Raw genomic sequence first — 19,976 nt, 5'->3', positions numbered from 1 at the left:
TTCCACTTACATAGAAAAAGCCTTCCATATATTTGTCTCCCTGCATCGGCCTGAATATAAAATTATTTTATTCCTTTTTCAGGAAATTACATTTGAAAAAGTGTGTCGTCTTTTACTCGAGAAGTAGACGATCCATGTTCATAACATCTGATATTCTACTTGAATGGAACAGAATTGATGTTGCATTATGGGATGTTGTTAGCTTTAATGTTTCTAGAGTAGTGAGTGTCTTCAAGTCCACTTATAGTCAATCGGTTAGAGGAGATCAGTCCTAAAAGGGTTTGTTACTTTAACTTCAACTTTATTTTTATAGTACTTTAAACACAACGTGGTTGATCCATAGTGCTTCACACAGAGGAAAAAAAAATAAAACACAATTTAAAAAAAGAAATTACAATGTCATCAGTAATAAAAAGATACATGGTGATAAAGTACATAGTGACAGTTAGACAGTTAAAAGTAGGATTTAAGGTTTTTCTTGAAAGTTTCAATAGTGGGAGAGAAAGGAATGGGGAAGGAAGAGAATTCCAGTTTTGAGACAGCAATAGAGAAGGCCCTGTCTCCATAGTACTTAGATCTGTGTGGACAGACGGGAGTCCCTGGTCAGATGACCTCAGTTCTCTGCCAGTGTGGTATGGAGACAGGAGTGATGTTATATACAAGGGAGCATGTCCATTTAAGTTCTTATAAACAATTGTTAGTCATTTAAAATCAATGAACCTGCATGAATTCACAAATGAACCTTCATGAGTTTCTGAAGGTTCATGGGTTTTTTTTCCACATAGGAAATAAATGAATTATGACTAAAAACAGGTGCAAAGCATCTTCAGACATCTTCACTGCAGAAACAGACAGTGGACTGAATGATCTGTCAGAAGAGTTACTGCTGTCATAGGTGATGAGGAGATCAAAAACCACTGTGGACTGTTGGCAGCAGACCGGTGGTGAACAATGACCTCCAATGCCAAAGTCAGCCACTTTAGAAGTCCTATCATCCACCCCAACTTGATCCTGTTGATTTTCTGATGAGGAAAGTCTTAGATTATCCTGACAGGACATAAACAGCTGCTATTGGATGGAGCAGAATGATGAGAAGAGCCGCTGTCTGGCTGAATACAGCAGATAGAGGCCATCTTTCAGGTGGGAGAGCATCAGTCACGCAGCGAGAGCCACTCTTCTTGGCTCTCCATCATCCACGCAAATGATGAACTGGTGGCAAACATTTGATTTACGACGTGGGCTAAACAACATACAACTGCTGCAAATTAACTGACAGCAGAGCACCGTAACCAAAAAAAGAATGAAATGGTGGATATAATTTCAATCTTGTTTCACAGGGAATTTATGTCATATCCAATATTTCATCACAATATACGGGAAAGATACAGCTGGAAGGGACTATTTGATGAGAGCTGCAGGTCAGTTTAACGCGGGGTCAGGCGTTGTTTGGCGATCAATGTCCCGTGTCTCATCCTATCATTTCAGTCATTCAGCGGAGTGCCCCTCACTATCAGATGACAGTCCAGCAGGCTGACCTCTCAGGCATCTGTCCGCTCAGATATTTGTCAGCGGCAAAAAAAAACAACAGTGAGTCAACATTTAAACATCCTCTCTGATTAAACATGGCCTGCGGAGGTTAGCATATTAACTATGCCGCTGCTGACCTGTCCCCAGCATAAAAAAGGCCGTTCCTGTCAAAATCATCACCTGTCACCTGATGAGCCAGGGGAGGAATCTATAGACCTTAAAAACTGAACATGAACAAAACTGAACAGAACAGCTGCTCTTACCTCTTCATCTACTGACCACGTGTTTCATTTTTAGGTTTATGTCACGACATGTCTGAAGCAACATATGCTATAATATACTATTGTTCAGAATAACAAAGCCATCATTTGGCATCTGACTGATACTGTATTATATCTGCAGTAGGGCAGGTTTTATATACAATACACACTGTAAACGCTAACAAGAATGAGCAGGACAGACATGTACGGACAACCCTAAAACAAAATGCCTCCGGCCATGGCAAATGTTTTTCTAAGCTTTTCTTTTTTCTTTTTTTTTAAACAGAGGGAACCCAGAGCTATGGGAAAGTACAAAACACTGCCATATAGATTATGAGCTTCTCCTGCACTACGTTGTGTTGTTTTGCCCCTTTAATCCATTTCAGATGATGTTAGATGGAGTGTTTGACCCTTAATGTAGGCAATTGCTGCCAACTCCTTGTTTTGTGTCTAAAGTGGTTTTATCTAACAAATAATAAAGAATGATATTTTTTCAAATACCAGTACTTCCCATTTGAATATACTTTAACAACATTCAAACCTGCTGTCTGTGACTGGTGGGCGTCACAGTATTCTGGACATATAAGAACCATGTTGATGGGACATTCTGTGTCTTATAGTAATGTGATTTTTATTACTCCTCCTGTGAGTATAACGCCTCCATTCATCATCTGATTTCTGGTTGGTAAAATACTTGCATTCACCAAACTCCAACACTAACAAATCTTTTACTGAACCTACTAAGCTATATTGATATAATAATAATAATAATAATAATAATAATAATAATAATAATAATAATAATAATAATAATAATAATAATAATGCATTATATTTAAAGGCGCCTTTCAAAGCACTCAAGGACACCTTACAAGGCACATAAAACACGACAACAGTACATCAAACAATAAAAATCAGGTAACGTTTAGTGCAAAGATAAAGAATAAATATGAATGTGACTATAAAGTGCATCAGTACAATAAATAAACAAGAATGTGATTACATAGTTAGTGTGAGACAGAGTATGCCACTCTGAATAGGTGTGTTTTCAGGCGGGATTTAAAGGTGGAAACAGAGTCCGAAGTGCAAATGTCTGGTGGGAGAGAGTTCCAAAGGCGGGGGGCAGATCGGCTGAAAGCTCTTGACCCCATGGTAGTTAAGTTGGCAGATGGGGCAAAGAGCTGGTTGGCAGAGGAGGATCGGAGAGTTCGGGAAGGTGTGTAGATGTGAATCAGTTTCGAGAGATATGATGGTGCCAGGTTATGAAGGATCTTGTAAGTGAGGAGTAGAATCTTAAAGTCAATGCAGGATTTGATAGGGAGCCAATGAAGTTGCTGCAGGGCAGGAGTGATGTGTTCAATAGAGGGAGTTCTGGTTATGATACGGGCGGCTGCGTTCTGGACCAGCTGGAGTTTGTGAAGAGATTTCCGCGGAAGACCAAAGAGGAGAGAGTTACAGTAGTCCAGACGGGATGTGATCAGGGTGTTTACCAGGATAGCGGTGCAGGTTGGTGAAAGTGAGGGACAGAGACGGTTGATGTTCCGTAGATGGAAGTATGCAGTCCAAGTAACGTTATTGATGTGGGCTTCGAAAAATAATGTGCTGTCCAGGATAACACCCAGGCTCTTTACCTGAGGGGATGTAGGAACAGTGGAATTGTCGATGAACATGGAGAAAGTGTTGAGTGTTGCTAGGGTTGATCTGGTACCAATGAGGAGGACATCAGTTTTAGAGATAGAGTTGGGTATCATCAGCGTAACAGTGGAATTGAATGTCAAATTTCCTGAGAATATGACCAAGAGGCAGAAGACAAATAATGAACAGGAGGGGGCAAAGGACAGAGCCCTGGGGAACACCACTAGAGACTGGGGAGGAGCCGGATCTCAGGTTCTTGAATTGAACAAACTGTGTGCGGCCAGAGAGATATGATTGGAACCAGGCCAGAGGGATGTCAGTGATTCCAATGGAGGATAACCTGTCCAGGAGGATTTCATGGGAAACGGTGTCAAAAGCTGCGCTTAGGTCGAGGAGAACCAGAATGGAGAGAAGTCCAGAGTCAGATGCCATCAGGAGGTCATTGGTGATTTTCACTAGTGCTGTCTGGGTGCTGTGGAGGGGATGGAAGCCAGACTGAAATTGTTCATAGAGATTATTGTCGGATAGGTGGGTGTGGAGCTGGGCTGCAACAGTTCTTTCTAGTATTTTGGAGAGAAATGGCAGGTTTGAGATGGGTCGGATGTTGTTCAAATCATTCGGATCAGCGCCAGGTTTCTTGAGTGTTGGTGTTATTAAAGCAGTCTTCAGTGATGCTGGGACAACACCAGAAGCCAGTGAGGACTGTATGATGTCAGTTATTAACGCGGACAGGGCAGGTAGGCAGATTTTTACCAGGTGGGTACGTAGGGGGTCTAACTGGCAGGTAGATGGCTTGGATTTATGAATGAGACCAGTTATTTCAGAGACAGTTGGCAGTATGAAGCTGGCGAGCGGAGAGCTGAAGGACGATGTAGGCCAAGAGTGCGGAGAGGATGCAGAGTTATTTGAAGCAGTCAGTGTCTGGTGGATATTTTCAATTTTGGCATTGAAGAAGGTCCTGAAGGCATCACACTGTGTAACTGTGAGTAAGTGAGATGGTAGAGCGTCAGGAGGTTTCAGAATATTATTGAGAGTTGAAAATAAGGCTCTAGTGTTCCCATCAGCTGTCCTGATTAAGGTTGAGTAGTATGTGGTCTTGGCTGAAGAAAGAGCATCCTTGTATTGAAGTATGTGATTATAATACATTTCTTTGTGAACTGCAAGGCCGGTTTTTACATAGAGGCGCTCCAATCGACGGCCTTTGGTTTTGAGCTGGCGTAGTGCTGGTGTGAACCAAGGAGCAGAGTGGGTAAAAGAAACAGACCTATTTTTCAGAGGTGCAAGAGTATTTAGCAGTCCATGAAGTCCATCATTGTAGTGAGATACCAGTTCATCTGTGTTGGATCCATTTTCTCTGCTAGGGAAGTCGTTAATTCCATTGGAGAGGGCCGACAAGTCAATATTCTTAATATTTCGGAATGTGATACAGCGATGTATGTTAGTCTTGGATAATCTTATATTGACATTGCAGGATATTAACTTGTGGTCTGAGATAGGCAGGTCTGAGGCACAGCAGTTATGAGGGGTTGCACCAGAACAGCAGATTAGGTCAAGAATGTGTCCTTTGGAGTGTGTCGGAAAGTCAATATATTGCTGTATTCCAAAGCTGTCAAGGCATGAAGTAAAGTCCCTTGTAAAAGCATAGTGGATGCTATCCAAGTGAATATTAAAATCTCCCAGTAGTAGTAAATATGGGGACACAGAACATAAGGTTGTTAAGAAGGCAGAGAATTCCTGTAGGAAGGCATTATTCGGCTTGGGTGGTCGGTAAATAGTGGCGAGGATGGTAGGAGTTGGGCCCTTGATTAGGAGAGCAATGGACTCAAATGAAGGGTACACAGGCACAGTAATAGAGGACACTTTCCACTTTTCACTGTATAGTATTGCCAAGCCACCCCCACTGCCAGAGGTACGGGGTTGTGATGTGTAGCCAAACCCAGGAGGAATAGTTTGGTTAAGGTGTGAAAAGTCATTAGGCTGCTGCCATGTCTCAGTCAAGCAGAAGAAGTCAAACTTACGATCATTCAGTAGATCATAGAGCAGAGGTCCCTTGTTGGTCAGCGAACGGATGTTAAATAACCCAAGGGTTACATTGCTGATGTGAGGTTTGGTGTCAGCTGACCTGGCTGGATTAACTATGACACTATGATCAACAGTTTGTGTGCTCCTGCACATCTGCATTGATTTGCGACGTGAAATAACAACAGGAATTGGGAACTACTTAATCACAGCAGTGGCAGTGGCTTTATGACAGCTAGTAGGAGATAGTGGACGATGGTAAGGGCAATGGACCAGGGGAAGTGAGAGGCTTCTCAGTTTTAGCCAGCAGTAATTGTTGCTTTCACTGGTTTAAATGACACTTGTGGTAGTTTATGAGCTGTGCCTAACTGATGTTAAATGTATAAAAGCCAAAATAAAACTTTTGGCAGCTGTCTAGTTAACATGCTCCCTGCAAACTGGTGTCTGTACTTGGCCAGAGATCATTAGTGAAAGGAATCATATTTTGTCCAGTACACATTTCTATTTTTCTTTTTTAAATGTTATTGTTAATTTTATATTTGTGAAATGAGCGGCTGGGTCTGGGCTTGTGATTAATCGTGTCCCTTTTTATACAAGATTATATGTAATAAGAGTCTATAAATGCTATATATTAAACTGTGTGTGTGTGTGTGTGTGTGTGTGTGTGTGTGTGTGTGTGTGTGTGTGTGTGTGTGTGTGTGTGTGTGTGTATGTATATATGTGTGTGTGTGTATGTATACATTATTTATGGAGCTATAGTAATAAAGATTATTGTCATTATCATATTATTATGAAAAGTCACACTGCATAGTTTCCTTCTGCACTGCAAGCATAGATGCACAAACAACAAACAAGTGGATTTCTATTCATACTGAGGAAAAATTCTACATTTTATATGACGATGGGGCAAGATCTTCATTATAAAGAGCTTCTTTATTCGATTCAAAGCGGATTTATGGATGTTCATCCTCTAAAGATGTTTGGCAGCAGTGTGTCCTGATTGGAATGAATCAGAACTCTCATATTTTTATTACAAATTTCTTCATGTGGGATCAAAGGGTAATATAGTAATTTACCAACAAGCCTCAGCTGGATTGATTCTAATTTGAAACCACTCAGACACTTACACTGCAATATTCAAAATTAGCATATTTATAAATAAGAGTGGTTAGACTCTCATGACCCCCCATAGAGCTGTCAGGGAGAGAAACTTCAACCTGCCAAGAACACTAATGTTACTTCAGACAGACAGCAGACTGGAAACTGTGCTGCTGAAGTCTCTCTGGTCATAAAACAGACAATAATCCACACAGTGCATATGTGTGTCCTCACAGCAGGAGTTAAAACTGACTCTCTATTTGAAATCATCACTGCACTTCTGATTAATTCACCTGCAATTTAAGAGCTAATTAAGATGTAGTGCTATTAACTGTGGATGCTGTGATTCTGGATGCACCCTGACTGATGACTAATGAATCCTCCATCTCCAACGCATAATAAAGCATTCATTATTCATGTTCACATAAGACTAATGGCACACACACCTAACATCCAGTCATGTTGCACACTAACAGATAAGTGCTGGTACGATGCTGCGATCGCAGGCTCATTTTATACATCCTGCAGGTCCAACAGGAGATCTACTCCTAATGATTTAACAGAGTTTCTCACTGACTCACTGACTGGCCTCTTTGACAATTGACTTAGCCCCCACAATGATTCACTTCAGGCCTACCGAGCTATGGATTTCTCCATATATTGAAGCAGTGAGCATAGGGCTGTAGTAAGAGAAATACCCGTATTTGTGCTTTAGCTTATCTAGATTTAATATTACAAGAGCAGAAATGTAAGAATTGGAATAAACATTGTGTAAATCTGTTCAAATATAGGCTGCAACATTAGCATGTTCAACCAAGCATTACTTCCAAGGCTGTTTTTTGTGGAGTTATTTCCCAGCCAGCATGTCCATGTGGGCCCCACATGGGTTAAATGTGGGCTACGTGGGTACTGAGTGGACATGGGCTTGAGCTGGGCAGATTTGCGGGTCCCATATGTTTTCAGTAACATGGGCCCCTGTATGAGGCCCATAAGGGATGTAAGTGGGTTAAGCAGGCATTGGCACAAACAGAGCTAATTGTATGGGCCCCATATTGTTTCAGAAACATTGGCCCCACATGTGAGGCCCATGTGGGCTGGCTAAATGGGCCCCATTCAAGGTCTATTCTGATTCCACTTAGACCCCATATGGGCAAACATGGGGCCTACATGGGTCTCACCCAGTTGGGCCCCACCTGAAACCCAATCAGAACTCACTTGAAGCCAATATGGGCAAACACAGGTGGGACCACCATGGAAACTGTGGACAATCCCACTTGGGACCCATATTTGCAGCCCAACCCTTATATGGGCCCACATGGACATGCTGGCTGGGAGGTAATGTGGAAAAAACCCATTTACAACAGCATCCACTTTATAGTATTTCCCCACTATGTTGAAGCTGCTCCTACATGCTACTACAATAGAGTGTAAGCTAACAATCTGTATTCCTTTTGGGGTTTACACTCCAGAAGACCACAGCCAAACTCTGACTGGGAGTCCAAGACAGTGTTTAGTCCTCATGCTAAACGTTTTCTCTTCTTACATCAAAAGTGAAACAAACTGATTGAAAATACTCACAAATTAGCATTAATCAGACCTCTGTCTTGCTTTTCCAAGTATGTAAGATAAGCAGCCAAACAGAGTTCTGTTACAGTGTAGCAGAGATGTTCTCAAATCTGAACCTCTGAAGCTTGAATCTCCTTCAGAGTCCTCACAGGTCTCTTTGTGTCCTCTCTCACTAGTTTTCTGTGCTGTACTCTTTCAAATTCTTCATCACTGCTTTAACTGGACTCCAGTTGATGTTTGGTGATTTGGTAATGTAGTTGTTTTTTTATAGGATTAGTCACAATATTACAATTAGTGAGTCATTGTTTATCATATAATCATACCATTTAATGTAAAAGTAAAAACAGATCTTTATAGTAATCTAAACTTAATACAAATATATAATACCACATACTTGTTTGGATATGTATCCCCACCCTGTTATTAACAGGACAGCTACATCATCACTGATGCTGCTCATATCATTAGTTAAATGGAAATCATCTGTGTGTAGTTGAGGGGTTTCAGTTGATAATATGAATACACCTGCATCTAGAATATTATATATTTGTATTAAGTTTAGATTACTATAAAGATCTGTTTTTACTTTTACATTAAATGGTATTTTCTGTTGATCAGTGTAAAAAAAGTCACCCATTAAATCTTTGATTTAATTCTGTAAAATGATAAGACATGAAAAGTCCAAGTAGGTGAAAGCTTTTAGTAGATACTGTATCTACCCCACCTGGAAATCACTTCAGTACAGACACATACAAAAGTCATTGTTTAAAACTCTCATTCATCCCTACATCCATAACACTGCTAAACAAGCAGCTACATACATAACATACCTCTCAGCTTGAGAAGCAAATATCCCTTTATCTACCATTTATTACTTACTATTTATTATTACTCATGTTGTAGGTTTTACTTAATGTTTTTTTATGTAGCTTATTTATTGTAATTTTATTGTATTTTTTTCTTCTTTACCTTGTGTCTGAACATGTCCATGGTTACCTAGGGATACGTGAAATATTCAACTATGTGCAATATACAATTGAATACTGTGAAACCATGTCAACCCTATTATGTTATTGTGTTCACTGTTGCATTTTTGGTCCTGTCACTGTGTCTTTCATCTATATTGTTTATGTGCAGCTGTATTTGACACTATAAGCCCAATAAAGTTTATCTTATCTTATCTTACACCACCTCCATGTCTACTTCTGAGTCTTATTCTGTGCACAGCCACAACACATCATTTATCATGAAAATGTAAATTCTATAGTGTTTGAACAAAAGACAAATGTTGCAATTTTTCATGTGGGGACAGAAAACAGTTCATCATGAAGCCTAATTACCACCCTACTAGAGGAAAGTGTTATGTCTGCATTAGGATTGCATCTACTCCAGCGTTAGTGACGTATCCCTGACACATATATGTGTGAACAAACATACTGCAAGTGTGTTGTTTAGTTCTTTAACTATTATTCACATTTACTCTTTGTTTTTCTCTTCTTGCATCCTTGTGAAAACTTTCATCCCAAGAAATGTATTGAGTCAGCACTTCTTTGAGAGGATACATTTGCATTGAGACTTAGGTTTAAAGGTTAATATTAACATTATGTGGGCAAGGACTTATTTACAAGAAATATAAACGTATTCCTGCAAGTTGCCTGATTCCAGTGTCAACATTTTTCAATATCTTGAGAAAGGGTGAGAAAGTTTCTTTTCGTCAAGGTTGTACAACCTTCAACCTTCTGCTGTACATCAGGTGAAGGTCCAAATGGATTATACAAAAACATATACAGTAACTACACTGATAATTGGATACTTTAGTATTGGACATTTTGACCTTGATATAAAATACTTCATTAATTCTGATGAGAGTAGAGGAAACCTTGGTGTGCAGTCAGTGATCACAGTCCAAACAGTTGTTGTGGGACAAAAGAGTGTGTGTGTGGTGTACCTGTGGAAAAGGACTGATTTAACCAGTGTCACCACGTCTCGACTGGCATTGTACCCCGCACACACAATGGCCACATGGATGGTCTGTGGAGGAGAGATGAAAAGAGTGAAGGATTAACAGGAATGTAAAATAAAGAAGAAGCAAAGAGTAGTGCTGCACAGTGATAAAAGTATTAACAGCTGTGAAGAAAAATATATTGAATGTTTGTATGAAAAATGTTTCGTACAAACATTCGGGACATCAAAGTATCGAGGGAAGAATTCACCAACCATAACATTATCAAACCAGCTGCTCTGGTCTGTTGCTTTGCAGTCACACATACTTCAATACTGTTTACATGCTGAAACCAGGTGAAGCTTAACCATGATAACAAAATATTCATTCATTCTTTTCTGTCTGGCTTATTAATTACAACTGACTAGAAAACTGGTATTAGGATATTCTGTCTTTGTAGTTATGGTAACATTTTATTCATTAGTACCATGCTAATATCCAAGTGGGCATTCACAGCAGTAGTCACTAGTCACTAACAGTGTAGTAGTGTATCTAAAGCAGGAGCTTTCATCATCAGACAAAACTGAGACATCAACTTTGTCCCTTACCTCACTTTGATCTGAGATGTATTCATGCTCTCAGTTATGGAACTACAGTTCCTATAAAGCTCTGGGAGATGTTGTTATGGATAAATTGTTTTTCAATGGTTAACTTCATCAGTGGAGGAAGTGCTCAGGAGTCAAGGATGTCTTACTCTGAAAATGTTTATTGAAGCTCGGCCAGGGGGAATCAAAGTATTATCAATATACCTTCTAAAACATGATGCCACCGTGATTCTGAGGACACTGTCCTGTGTGGATAGTCTTTAAACCTGCACAGATAGTGTCACAAATACTATATGCCTCTTCAGTAATGGAATTTGCCTATTGGGTCGTTATTTTACAACCAAGGAAATATAGTTACCCAGCTATGGGTTTAGGGAGTCAAACAGTCATATCCTCTGACCTCGGCAGCCACAGCAATGCTGGACCACCATTATCAAAGTGACTTTTGATGATAGCGCTGCCTTTACTCTGACCTCAAGGCCCATGCTTGACCCTAAATATGGACAATTCCCTTATAGTTGTAAACAGGAATAATAACATTGACATGGATTCAGTGAGTTACATATAAGCTGAAATTTTGGTCAATTGGCACCATTAAGAGTATGATGAATTAGCTATTAGCAGTTTGCACTGTGACCATGGATGAACAACCATCACTGACTTTCAGCTGAAAAAAAACTTCAAACTCTGATTACTCTTAGGCTGGTTCTCCTCTTTTTCCTGTGATTTCTCAACAGATGTGTGGATGCTGATTAGTTATATCAGGAGTTTTTCGGTTCATTAATCATCTAGGTCTCCTGACTGGTTGAACCCAAGAGGATCACAACTGATAACCTCTAATCTAATCCACTAAAAATGAATATATGCACCTACAATGTCTATTGCAATCTTCCAGTGTTTTAGAAAGCTCCAGTATCTGCATGCAGAACTACAGGACAGGTCAAAGCTGAACCAGAGAACAGTTTAACATGATGTAATTAACAGTTTGTGATTTAGTGTTGCACTGCCATAAAGTTGCCATAAAATTAAAGACTCGGAAGGATTAAAAGAGAGGCAGAGATATCCCGACTTTTATGGGTAAGCACCAAATAAAGTAGATCATACCCTTCCCACAACACAACATAATCCCAGCCAGCATGTCCATATGGGCCCCACATGGGTTAAATGTGGGCTACATGGGTACTGAGTGGTCATGGGCTTGAACTGGGCGATTTTGCGGGTTTCAATAACAGAGGCCCCAAATGTGAAGCCCACTTGGGCTGACTGTATGAGTCCCATAAGTGATGTAAGTGGGCTAAGTTAGCATGGGCATAAACAGGGCAAATTGTATGGGCCCCATACTGTTTCAGTAACATGGGCCCCACATGTGAAGCCCATGTGGGCTGGCTAGAAGGGCCCCATTTAAGGTCCATTCTGATCCCACTTATGGGCAAACATATGGGTGGTCACCCACATGGGCCCCACCTGAAACCCAGTCAGAACCTACTTGAAGCCAATCTGGGCAAACATGGGGCCACCATGGAAAATGCAGACAAACCCACTTGGAACCCATATTTGCAGCCCAAATGTAACCCTTATGGGGCCCACATGGACATGCTGGCTGGGATAGTGTCATTTCACAGACCTTGCCTGCACTCATCTTTCAAACTCTAATCCTCCAGTTTGTGATGCAGGTTTTTTGTTATAAATGTGTAAACACTCCATCCTTGATGGTGAGACAGAGCCTTTAATATGAAAAATGTGGTAAGTCCTTGTTTGGCTGCCCATGCAATCCAATGTAATGATGTGTTGAGCAGAGTCACTTTGCGGCCCAACATTGAAGCATAAACTGTTATAACAGCCAACATGACTGATGGTCAATAACATACAATTGTAACCAAAATGATTAGCCCCCCAGGAATTATGGAACATTTTCCTAAAATTCTTCCCAATGTTTGCAGTATTGATAAAACTCGATATAATCAAACATTCACCAGTGTTTTTTAGTAGCTTTTGGTACATTTTGGAATATAAAATAACATTGTAGGCTTGCTTTATATCAATTATAGAGAAAAATTGGGATTTCAAAAATATTAGCCCCCATGATGGGGTGGTCAATAATATTTCCCCCCATGTGAATTCTTGCCTTCAAAAACACACCTAATTAACCAATCAGCTTTCAAACCACACCTGTGCAGTCAATTGGCTTCCTAACAACACCTGAACATTCAATCAGCATAAAAGGACTCCAAGGAACAGGACACACACATTATTGAGAGGGACTACTTTTACTCACCATTCCAAAGACAAAGGAAATCAGTCTTGAGTTCAGAAAGAAGATAGTGGAGGCTGATGATAAGGGGTCTAGAACCGCTGTACGTTGCATCATTGCCAAGTACAAGGAGACAAATTCTGTAAGAAACAAACCTGGGCGTGGTCGTAAGCTCAAGATTTCAAGAACTCTAGAGGAAAATTGTCAGAGATGTCAGCAAGAATCCCCGGATATCTGCCAAGATGATTGTTGCTGACCTGGCCTCTTTTGGTGTTGATATTTCAAGGAGCACAGTTGTGAGGGCTTCAGGGCCATCGTCCAAGAAGAACCCCTTTACTCAAAGAGCCGCACATCAAAGCATGGCATCATGAAAAAAGAAAATGATGTTGACATTTTGAGGGATAATATGCAGAAATCTGCTCGTAGTCTATCCTTAGGTCGTCGCTGGGTCTTCCAACAAGACAATGACCTGAAGCACACATTGAAATTGGTCCAACAGTTCCTGAAGGATACCAAAACCAAGGTCCTGGAGTGGCCCGCACAGAGCCCAGACCTCAATCCTATTGAGAATCTGTGGCGGGTGCTCAAAGTGAATGTCCATGCTCGGAAACCACGCAATTTGGAACAGCTGGAACAATTTGCAATGGAAGAATGGGCCAAAATCCCTCAGGAGACCTGTGCCAACCTAGTCAAGAACTACTCTAAGAGGTTGTTGTCAGTTGTGGCTCAGAAAGGGTACACTATTGACTATTAATGGCCAGGGGGATAATCATTTTGGATTTCTCATTTTTGCCCTTTTTTGTTTCAACTCATTGTATCAATAAAATATCCTAATCAAACTTGTCAACTTTTGTCTTTGTAGTGTATTTGTTTCCACAATAACAAACACGTGTTGTTAATGGCCATTTCCATGGAGAAATCAAGAGTTTTGTCTAATTTCATAAGGGAGGCTAATCATTTTGGTCACTACTGTATGTAGAGAGAACAACTGAACTCTGGGACCCACTCTCTGACATGCTGAAATTGAATTTTTTTCTAGTTCTACATCACTTGATGGTTTCTTCTTTTTAACCGGCGTGCCTTCTGCTCATTGTGTCACCCGGTTGTAATGTGGTGTTGAGCAGTAGGTAATAAGATTGTCTCTCTCCCTTTTGAATAAAACACTTCACCATGTATAGCTGCAGAATGAGAGTAGCGGCTGAAGAGGAATGCAGTGCCTTTGGCTGATTTTTAACATTATTTGACTACATTATGTTGGACTTTTCCCTCACAGCCTTGGGTTATGACTCCAATTTTAGCTCCAAATATATCTCCCCGATGCCAGCTTGACATGTCAAAACTCCATGTGCATTTTTTCCCCCTTCTCAGAGCTTCCACAGTAATCTCCCTGCAGGGGCCGGGGCAGCTGGGCTAACCCTCCAAATGAGCAGGGGTCACGCTGAAGCACTACTGGAAGGGTGCTACAGTCAGGCCTCTCTCTCTAGACTTTCCCTCTTCTGACCCTGAAGCAGCTCTGCTTTCCCTGCAGTCAGCTGGCTTTTGAACAGCACTTGGCTATAGCCAAGAAACGGCGTGTGAGTGACAGCTGATGTAGGAGGAAAGTAGAAGGTGGTGATAAGAAACCATCTGAGGGCATATCCTTTTTCAGAGCATTACACACAAATCACACACCTGCCAGCCAGAAAGCACAAAGTGTGTGTCTGACTGAAAGAGGAACATCACTCTGAACCTCCTGTTATTCTTCATGCATTCTTAGTCTGAGCTGCAGAAGGATAGAAACAGTTTACTACATGATGTTGTTTCCTCCTGTTATAATCTAGGCTGCATGTTAATACATTTTAGTAAATATTTGATATGTGCTTGCAGTCATTTAACAAATCTGTTCTCTTCTTCTCTGTCTTTCTCCTAATACAAACTGTAGTTAGGAGTCTACACTCCACTGACTTCACATGGTGGCACAGCTTTATCTAAAATGTAATGTCATATATGTTTTTATTCAAACACAGTATATTTTTACTGTTATCAGGGTAATTCACTGACTCTGTCATGTGATACAACTTGCGATGCAACCTGGACACATCATCCTCACCTGGACGACCCGGCTAGGGGTGATCAGGCCCTGAATTGTGTCCAGGTAGCTCACTTCACCACTAATCACCCCTTTTAATACAGAGCCTGCAGCCTGCAGATTCCCTAAGAGTCCCAGGACCCGGTGTAGAGATGGCCCTGCGAAGCCCCTGCAGCCCACTTCAACGGGTTCACAGCAGTCCTTCCACCCCTGCTTCTGATACTCTGCTACTAGAGATACATATTTGGCTTGCTTCCTCTTTTGTGCCTCTTCCATCCTGTCTTCCCAGGGGACTGTCAACTCCAGCAACACCACTCTGATAAGTTCCAGCAGCCAAGTGATAGGTTAGTGCTGATCAATATACTACCTGACCCTAGATCAGTTTATTGTTGATTTGGATCTTTTCATGGGATTGGTTGACAGCAGGTTAAATAGGCCATCACTTTCAACCTAATTTAGGGATGCTTAAGAAAATAGATTATTACTTTTAGGAATGTAAGTGATAAGTGGTTAAAAAAAGGAAGAATATTAGCTGATAACAGATTTTTAAACTCTCTAATATTGATATCAGTTTTAGTATAGTCTAGTCCAGTATTAGTTGGGATATAGCTAAGCCCCAGACTTTATCAATCAAATGATCAGTCTCCCACGTTTAATGTAAATGTGCATTGGACTGTGTACTGCACTGAGCCCACTTCACACTATTGAGCCAATATCTTGAATCTCTACCAAGACATCTGGCTAGCAGTAAGTATAGGCTATTCCAGTTATCCAGTCAAACTCCCACTGAGCTAAAAGGTGATGTGCTGTGGTGCAGTGAGGGTACTATCAGAGTGAGGATCACAGCATGGCCGTGTTTAAAGCTTTCACATTATCCCGCCTTCTGACAGTGAGCCATTTCCCAACAGCAAACCAACAGCATCACTGCTGGAGGATTAGGCTAATAGAAGCCTAAAGCCAAGCTATTATATGGTCTCACAATGTGCTAATGGCACTCTGGTTCCTGGAAACAACCTTCATATTACATTACTGCACAAAAAATGGTGAGTGGCGAGATACTGATGGAACATTTTGTAGTTTCAACATAACACTTTTTTTTTATTATTTTAAAGCTGCCGTGACAAATATACACTGATCATGTCTCACCTCACACTTATCCACCACCGGCTGCTGCACACAGTCTGAGCTGTTTCCCACCGCAGCAGCTTTCTGGCCCTCATTGTCGCCGGTGCCCTCCTCTGAATGAGTTCGGCTTTGGTTGCCATGGTGACCGCCGCTTGGAAGGCGTGCTGACGGGCTCCTGGGTGGCCGGCTGAGCTCGCGGCGCAGCGCCCGGTTCTCCTCCTCCACCGCCCGCACCCGCAGCTCCAACGCCTGGCGCTCGCCGGCTCCACCCACCGGCGTGGATGACTGGGTTTCCAATGGAGACAGGGGGAGGGGCTTCACTGCGGGGGGGGATAGAATGAGAGGGAAGAATGTCATTTCAAACTCACACACTGTTCAGTACACTCAGCTGTATTGGTACATTACTTAGCTTAAATGATGTAGAATTTATCATTATTATATATTTTATTCCACAGTATGTTAACATTTGTCCATTATCACTAAGCAACATACAGCTGAGGCTTCCAGCTTCCCAGCTATGTGCTCATAAAGTAAAGCATTAGACACATTGACATTTTGGTGCTACATGAAAAGTTCAGGGATCACTTAAGTTATTCTTCACCCTGAAGGGAAAATGAATGTCAGTAATAAATATCATGTTCATGTATTTAATAACTGTTAAAATAATTCACTGTGAACCAAAGACGTCAACTTCATGGTGAGACTGGATGAAAAGTCCATGAATATCTAGACAAAAGACAAACACACAACTCCAACAGCTGTTTCTTTACTTTTTAAGTAATTTAATTTACCATTAAATAAGCTACTAAATATTTAGTGATTCAAAACTCATGTATCAAATGTGATTCACCTGGCATTACAGGGCTACACAGAGAAACACAATGAGAATCTACAAGAGAATAAGGGTGTTATATTAAGGAGTTAGATCAAAGTGATGACGCACAGATATCTTTCGTACCATATAGTCTGTACTATTAGCAGGGCAGCTCACGCTCTGCACATCTAATCCAAGTCAGCAGCAATTTCCTCTCCTCCTCTCTGACTGCTTCAAATATGAACAAGCAGCCTGGAGTCCTGAAGAGAGACAGAGGGATGAATCTCTCTCTCTCTCTCTCTCTCTCTCTCTCTCTCTCTCTCTCTCTCTCTCTCTCTCTCTCTCTCTCTCTCTCTCTCTCTCTCTCTCTCTCTCTCTCTCTCTCTCTCTCTCTCTCTCTCTCTCTCTCTCTCTCTCTCTCTCTCTCTCTCTCTCTCTCTCTCTCTCTCTCTCTCTCTCTCTCTCTCTCTCTCTCTCTCTCTCTCTCTCTCGCTCTCTCTCTCTCAAGCTCAGCTCCCGAAGGAGAGCGAGACGCCTCGGTTGAAGATCATTAAAGAATACAATGGATTCTAACATTGTGAATCTCACTGGGGAGGGAGGAAACTGACAGCTCTGGAGAACTCCACACATTACAGAAGGACAAGGAAAGCAGAGGCGTTATAGCTCAAACTACATGTATTGATCCGTGTTGGGAAATGGATAGCTTTCCAGTATGATACCATCTGTCATCTTAGTCAACAACCAGTTGCTTTCATCCAACTGGGAGAATCCTGGACCCCTCCCCCCGTTTGACATATGCTGTCAAATAAACATCCAGGCCTCCAGAGAAAAAGCCAATGATCTCCAACATATGTATATTTAAATGTAATGTTATAAAACTTCTCATTGGGTTTGTTGTCTAACAAAGCGTGTTCTTTTAGTAGCAATTTATTTTGTTTTCCTTCAGATCGACTGTCCCCTGAAGCCATAAGATATGACAGCAGCCAGTATATATACAGGGGGCCTTTCAACCATGCAGGGCAGCTAAGCCCTCTCCCAGAGAACCAAAGCACCTTCTGGACTCCATTTCATCCAAGCTGTAGTTAATTTGCAGAGTGGATTTGCTGGGCCCTAATCCCACTTTACTGGACTCAATGACCATTTGTTTGTGCTGCTCAGAGATTGCATATGGCATTTTCAAGGCAGCAGATGCACCTGGTCTTTTATGCGGCCAAGCCAATTCATTTGGGTTTTAGGTGTTTGTCATGAAGCTCATCATCTACATGCAAACAAAAGCCTCGGCAAAGCCCTCGAATTAAATGTTTGTCAGCTGGGTAGAATGCACTGCAACTTACATGGAGGAGAAATCCACCAGCAGCTTCTCTGTTTTTACACTCATGTAAATGCTCAGCTTACATGTTGTACATTTAAACTGTAGAAAATGTACCCCTAACCCCTAACCCCTAACCCCTAACCCAACATGAAGATGTGCTTTATGTCAGCGGTAAAAGGATCCAAATCTATAAATAGAGTAATACTGACAGTGACTTGCATTTAAAGCTTTACTCAACTCTTAACCCTTCCATACTGTGCATAATATTCTGACTCATAATTAGTCTCTACACCCATTCACTTTCATTAATTCCCCATCAGTTATTAATAAGTGTTTGATTAATCCTTCTGTTTGATTAAAATACATTCATAATTACTATTTTATGGTCCAGGAGAACTTTTTATAGAATGTGATGAATACAACAACATTCTTTAACCCTTTCACGCATAGTGGTATTTTTGGTTATAAATCAGTTGATTTATGTTATTATAATGTAATGTAATTTGACCAAACAAATATTTTTCATGCTTAAAGAGACATAAAAACACTTGGGGGGGAAATAAATCCTGGCTGAGGTTATCCGAATTCATGCATGAAAGTGTTAAAGCTGATTTTTAAATTATTTTAATAAACACAGGTCAAATGTGTATATTTGCAAATATAAAATGTGTATCAGCTGTACAATTAAAAAAAAAAACCCAAAAAACATGTTATTTCCATTTTTGTAAACTGTGGGTCACATTAGGAAAAGTCAGGCTAAAATAAATGTGTATAATGTTTTACAGCTCTCAGATGTAAAAATGAATCAACTTTGACCCTGAATGGTATGAAAGGAACCTACTGATTGGAATTACTCAGTGTTAATAGCAGTTCACATCCACAGTTTTACAGTCAAGGATTTATGTTGCTAAGTATATTGGACACATTGCCTGAAGAAAAGAACGAAAACATTAGATTACCATAAATTATGTATTATGAATCCCATAAATTAAATATAATTATATATTATAACACACAAGAGTCCTTTATGCCTCTGCTGCAGAGAAGCATGCTTTTATTTTATTCTTTTTAAAGTATATATTGGAAAAGGGTTTTTATTTCTAATTCCCCTTGTTTTATGAGCATATTTTACAATAATGTAGTCAAAGGCCTCCCTGTCTCTATGTGTACACATTCTAATGTGCTGTTAATGCAACCTCACCACTTGTTCTCTGCATGAATTCATTACAATGTACATTTCCACAGCACTAATTCCATCAGTCCAGCAACAACATTTTGTACTCACCACTCTGCTCAGAAATACTGTTCTCTTACTGTTCTCTTTCAGTAAATTCATTTCAGTTAAATCCAGTTTTACTTCGCCATGTTCTGGATTGGATTGAATGTTTTGGACTGTTAATGTGAAGTCAGTGATACTCAATACTCCCTGTACAAATGTTTCACATTAAACTGACTCTTCTATTTCCTGGTATGCTTTGAATTTGAAACATAAGGGGTCAATGAGGTTGTTTGTCCATGTGTTTTAGTCAAATGTAAAGGGGTTAAAATGTGAAAATAAACGTATGAATAACTTGCACACATTCTTTTTTTGTGGACCCAGCATCAAATTTCTGCTTTTAATCCATTTTGAGAGAATATATTAGAGGATTATGGCAAAAATGTCTAAGTGGTGTAACCATAAAAACTTTGTACCAAATAATTCAACTTGCTTAAAAACAGTAAATTGTCAATAAAACACCATATCAACTAGTTTG

The 19,976-nt window shown here is 40.5% G+C and overlaps 1 protein-coding gene across 1 annotated transcript in view; it reads right to left on the bottom strand.

The window, feature by feature from the left end:
- Positions 1-19,976, bottom strand: part of LOC134004795 (xylosyl- and glucuronyltransferase LARGE1-like) — a 110,175-nt gene that overhangs the window by 34,518 nt on the left and 55,681 nt on the right. Inside the window, exons 4-5 of the mRNA XM_062444190.1 lie at positions 16,118-16,416; positions 10,054-10,136 (exon numbers count right to left, since the gene is read on the bottom strand). Of these exons, the coding sequence (XP_062300174.1) occupies positions 10,054-10,136; positions 16,118-16,416 (382 nt within the window). The remainder of the gene's footprint in view (positions 1-10,053; positions 10,137-16,117; positions 16,417-19,976) is intronic.

This window comes from Scomber scombrus, chromosome 22, assembly GCF_963691925.1.
Source record: "Scomber scombrus chromosome 22, fScoSco1.1, whole genome shotgun sequence".
Taxonomy (NCBI): Eukaryota; Metazoa; Chordata; class Actinopteri; order Scombriformes; family Scombridae; genus Scomber; species Scomber scombrus.
This window is presented reverse-complemented; position numbering and strand designations above follow the sequence as displayed.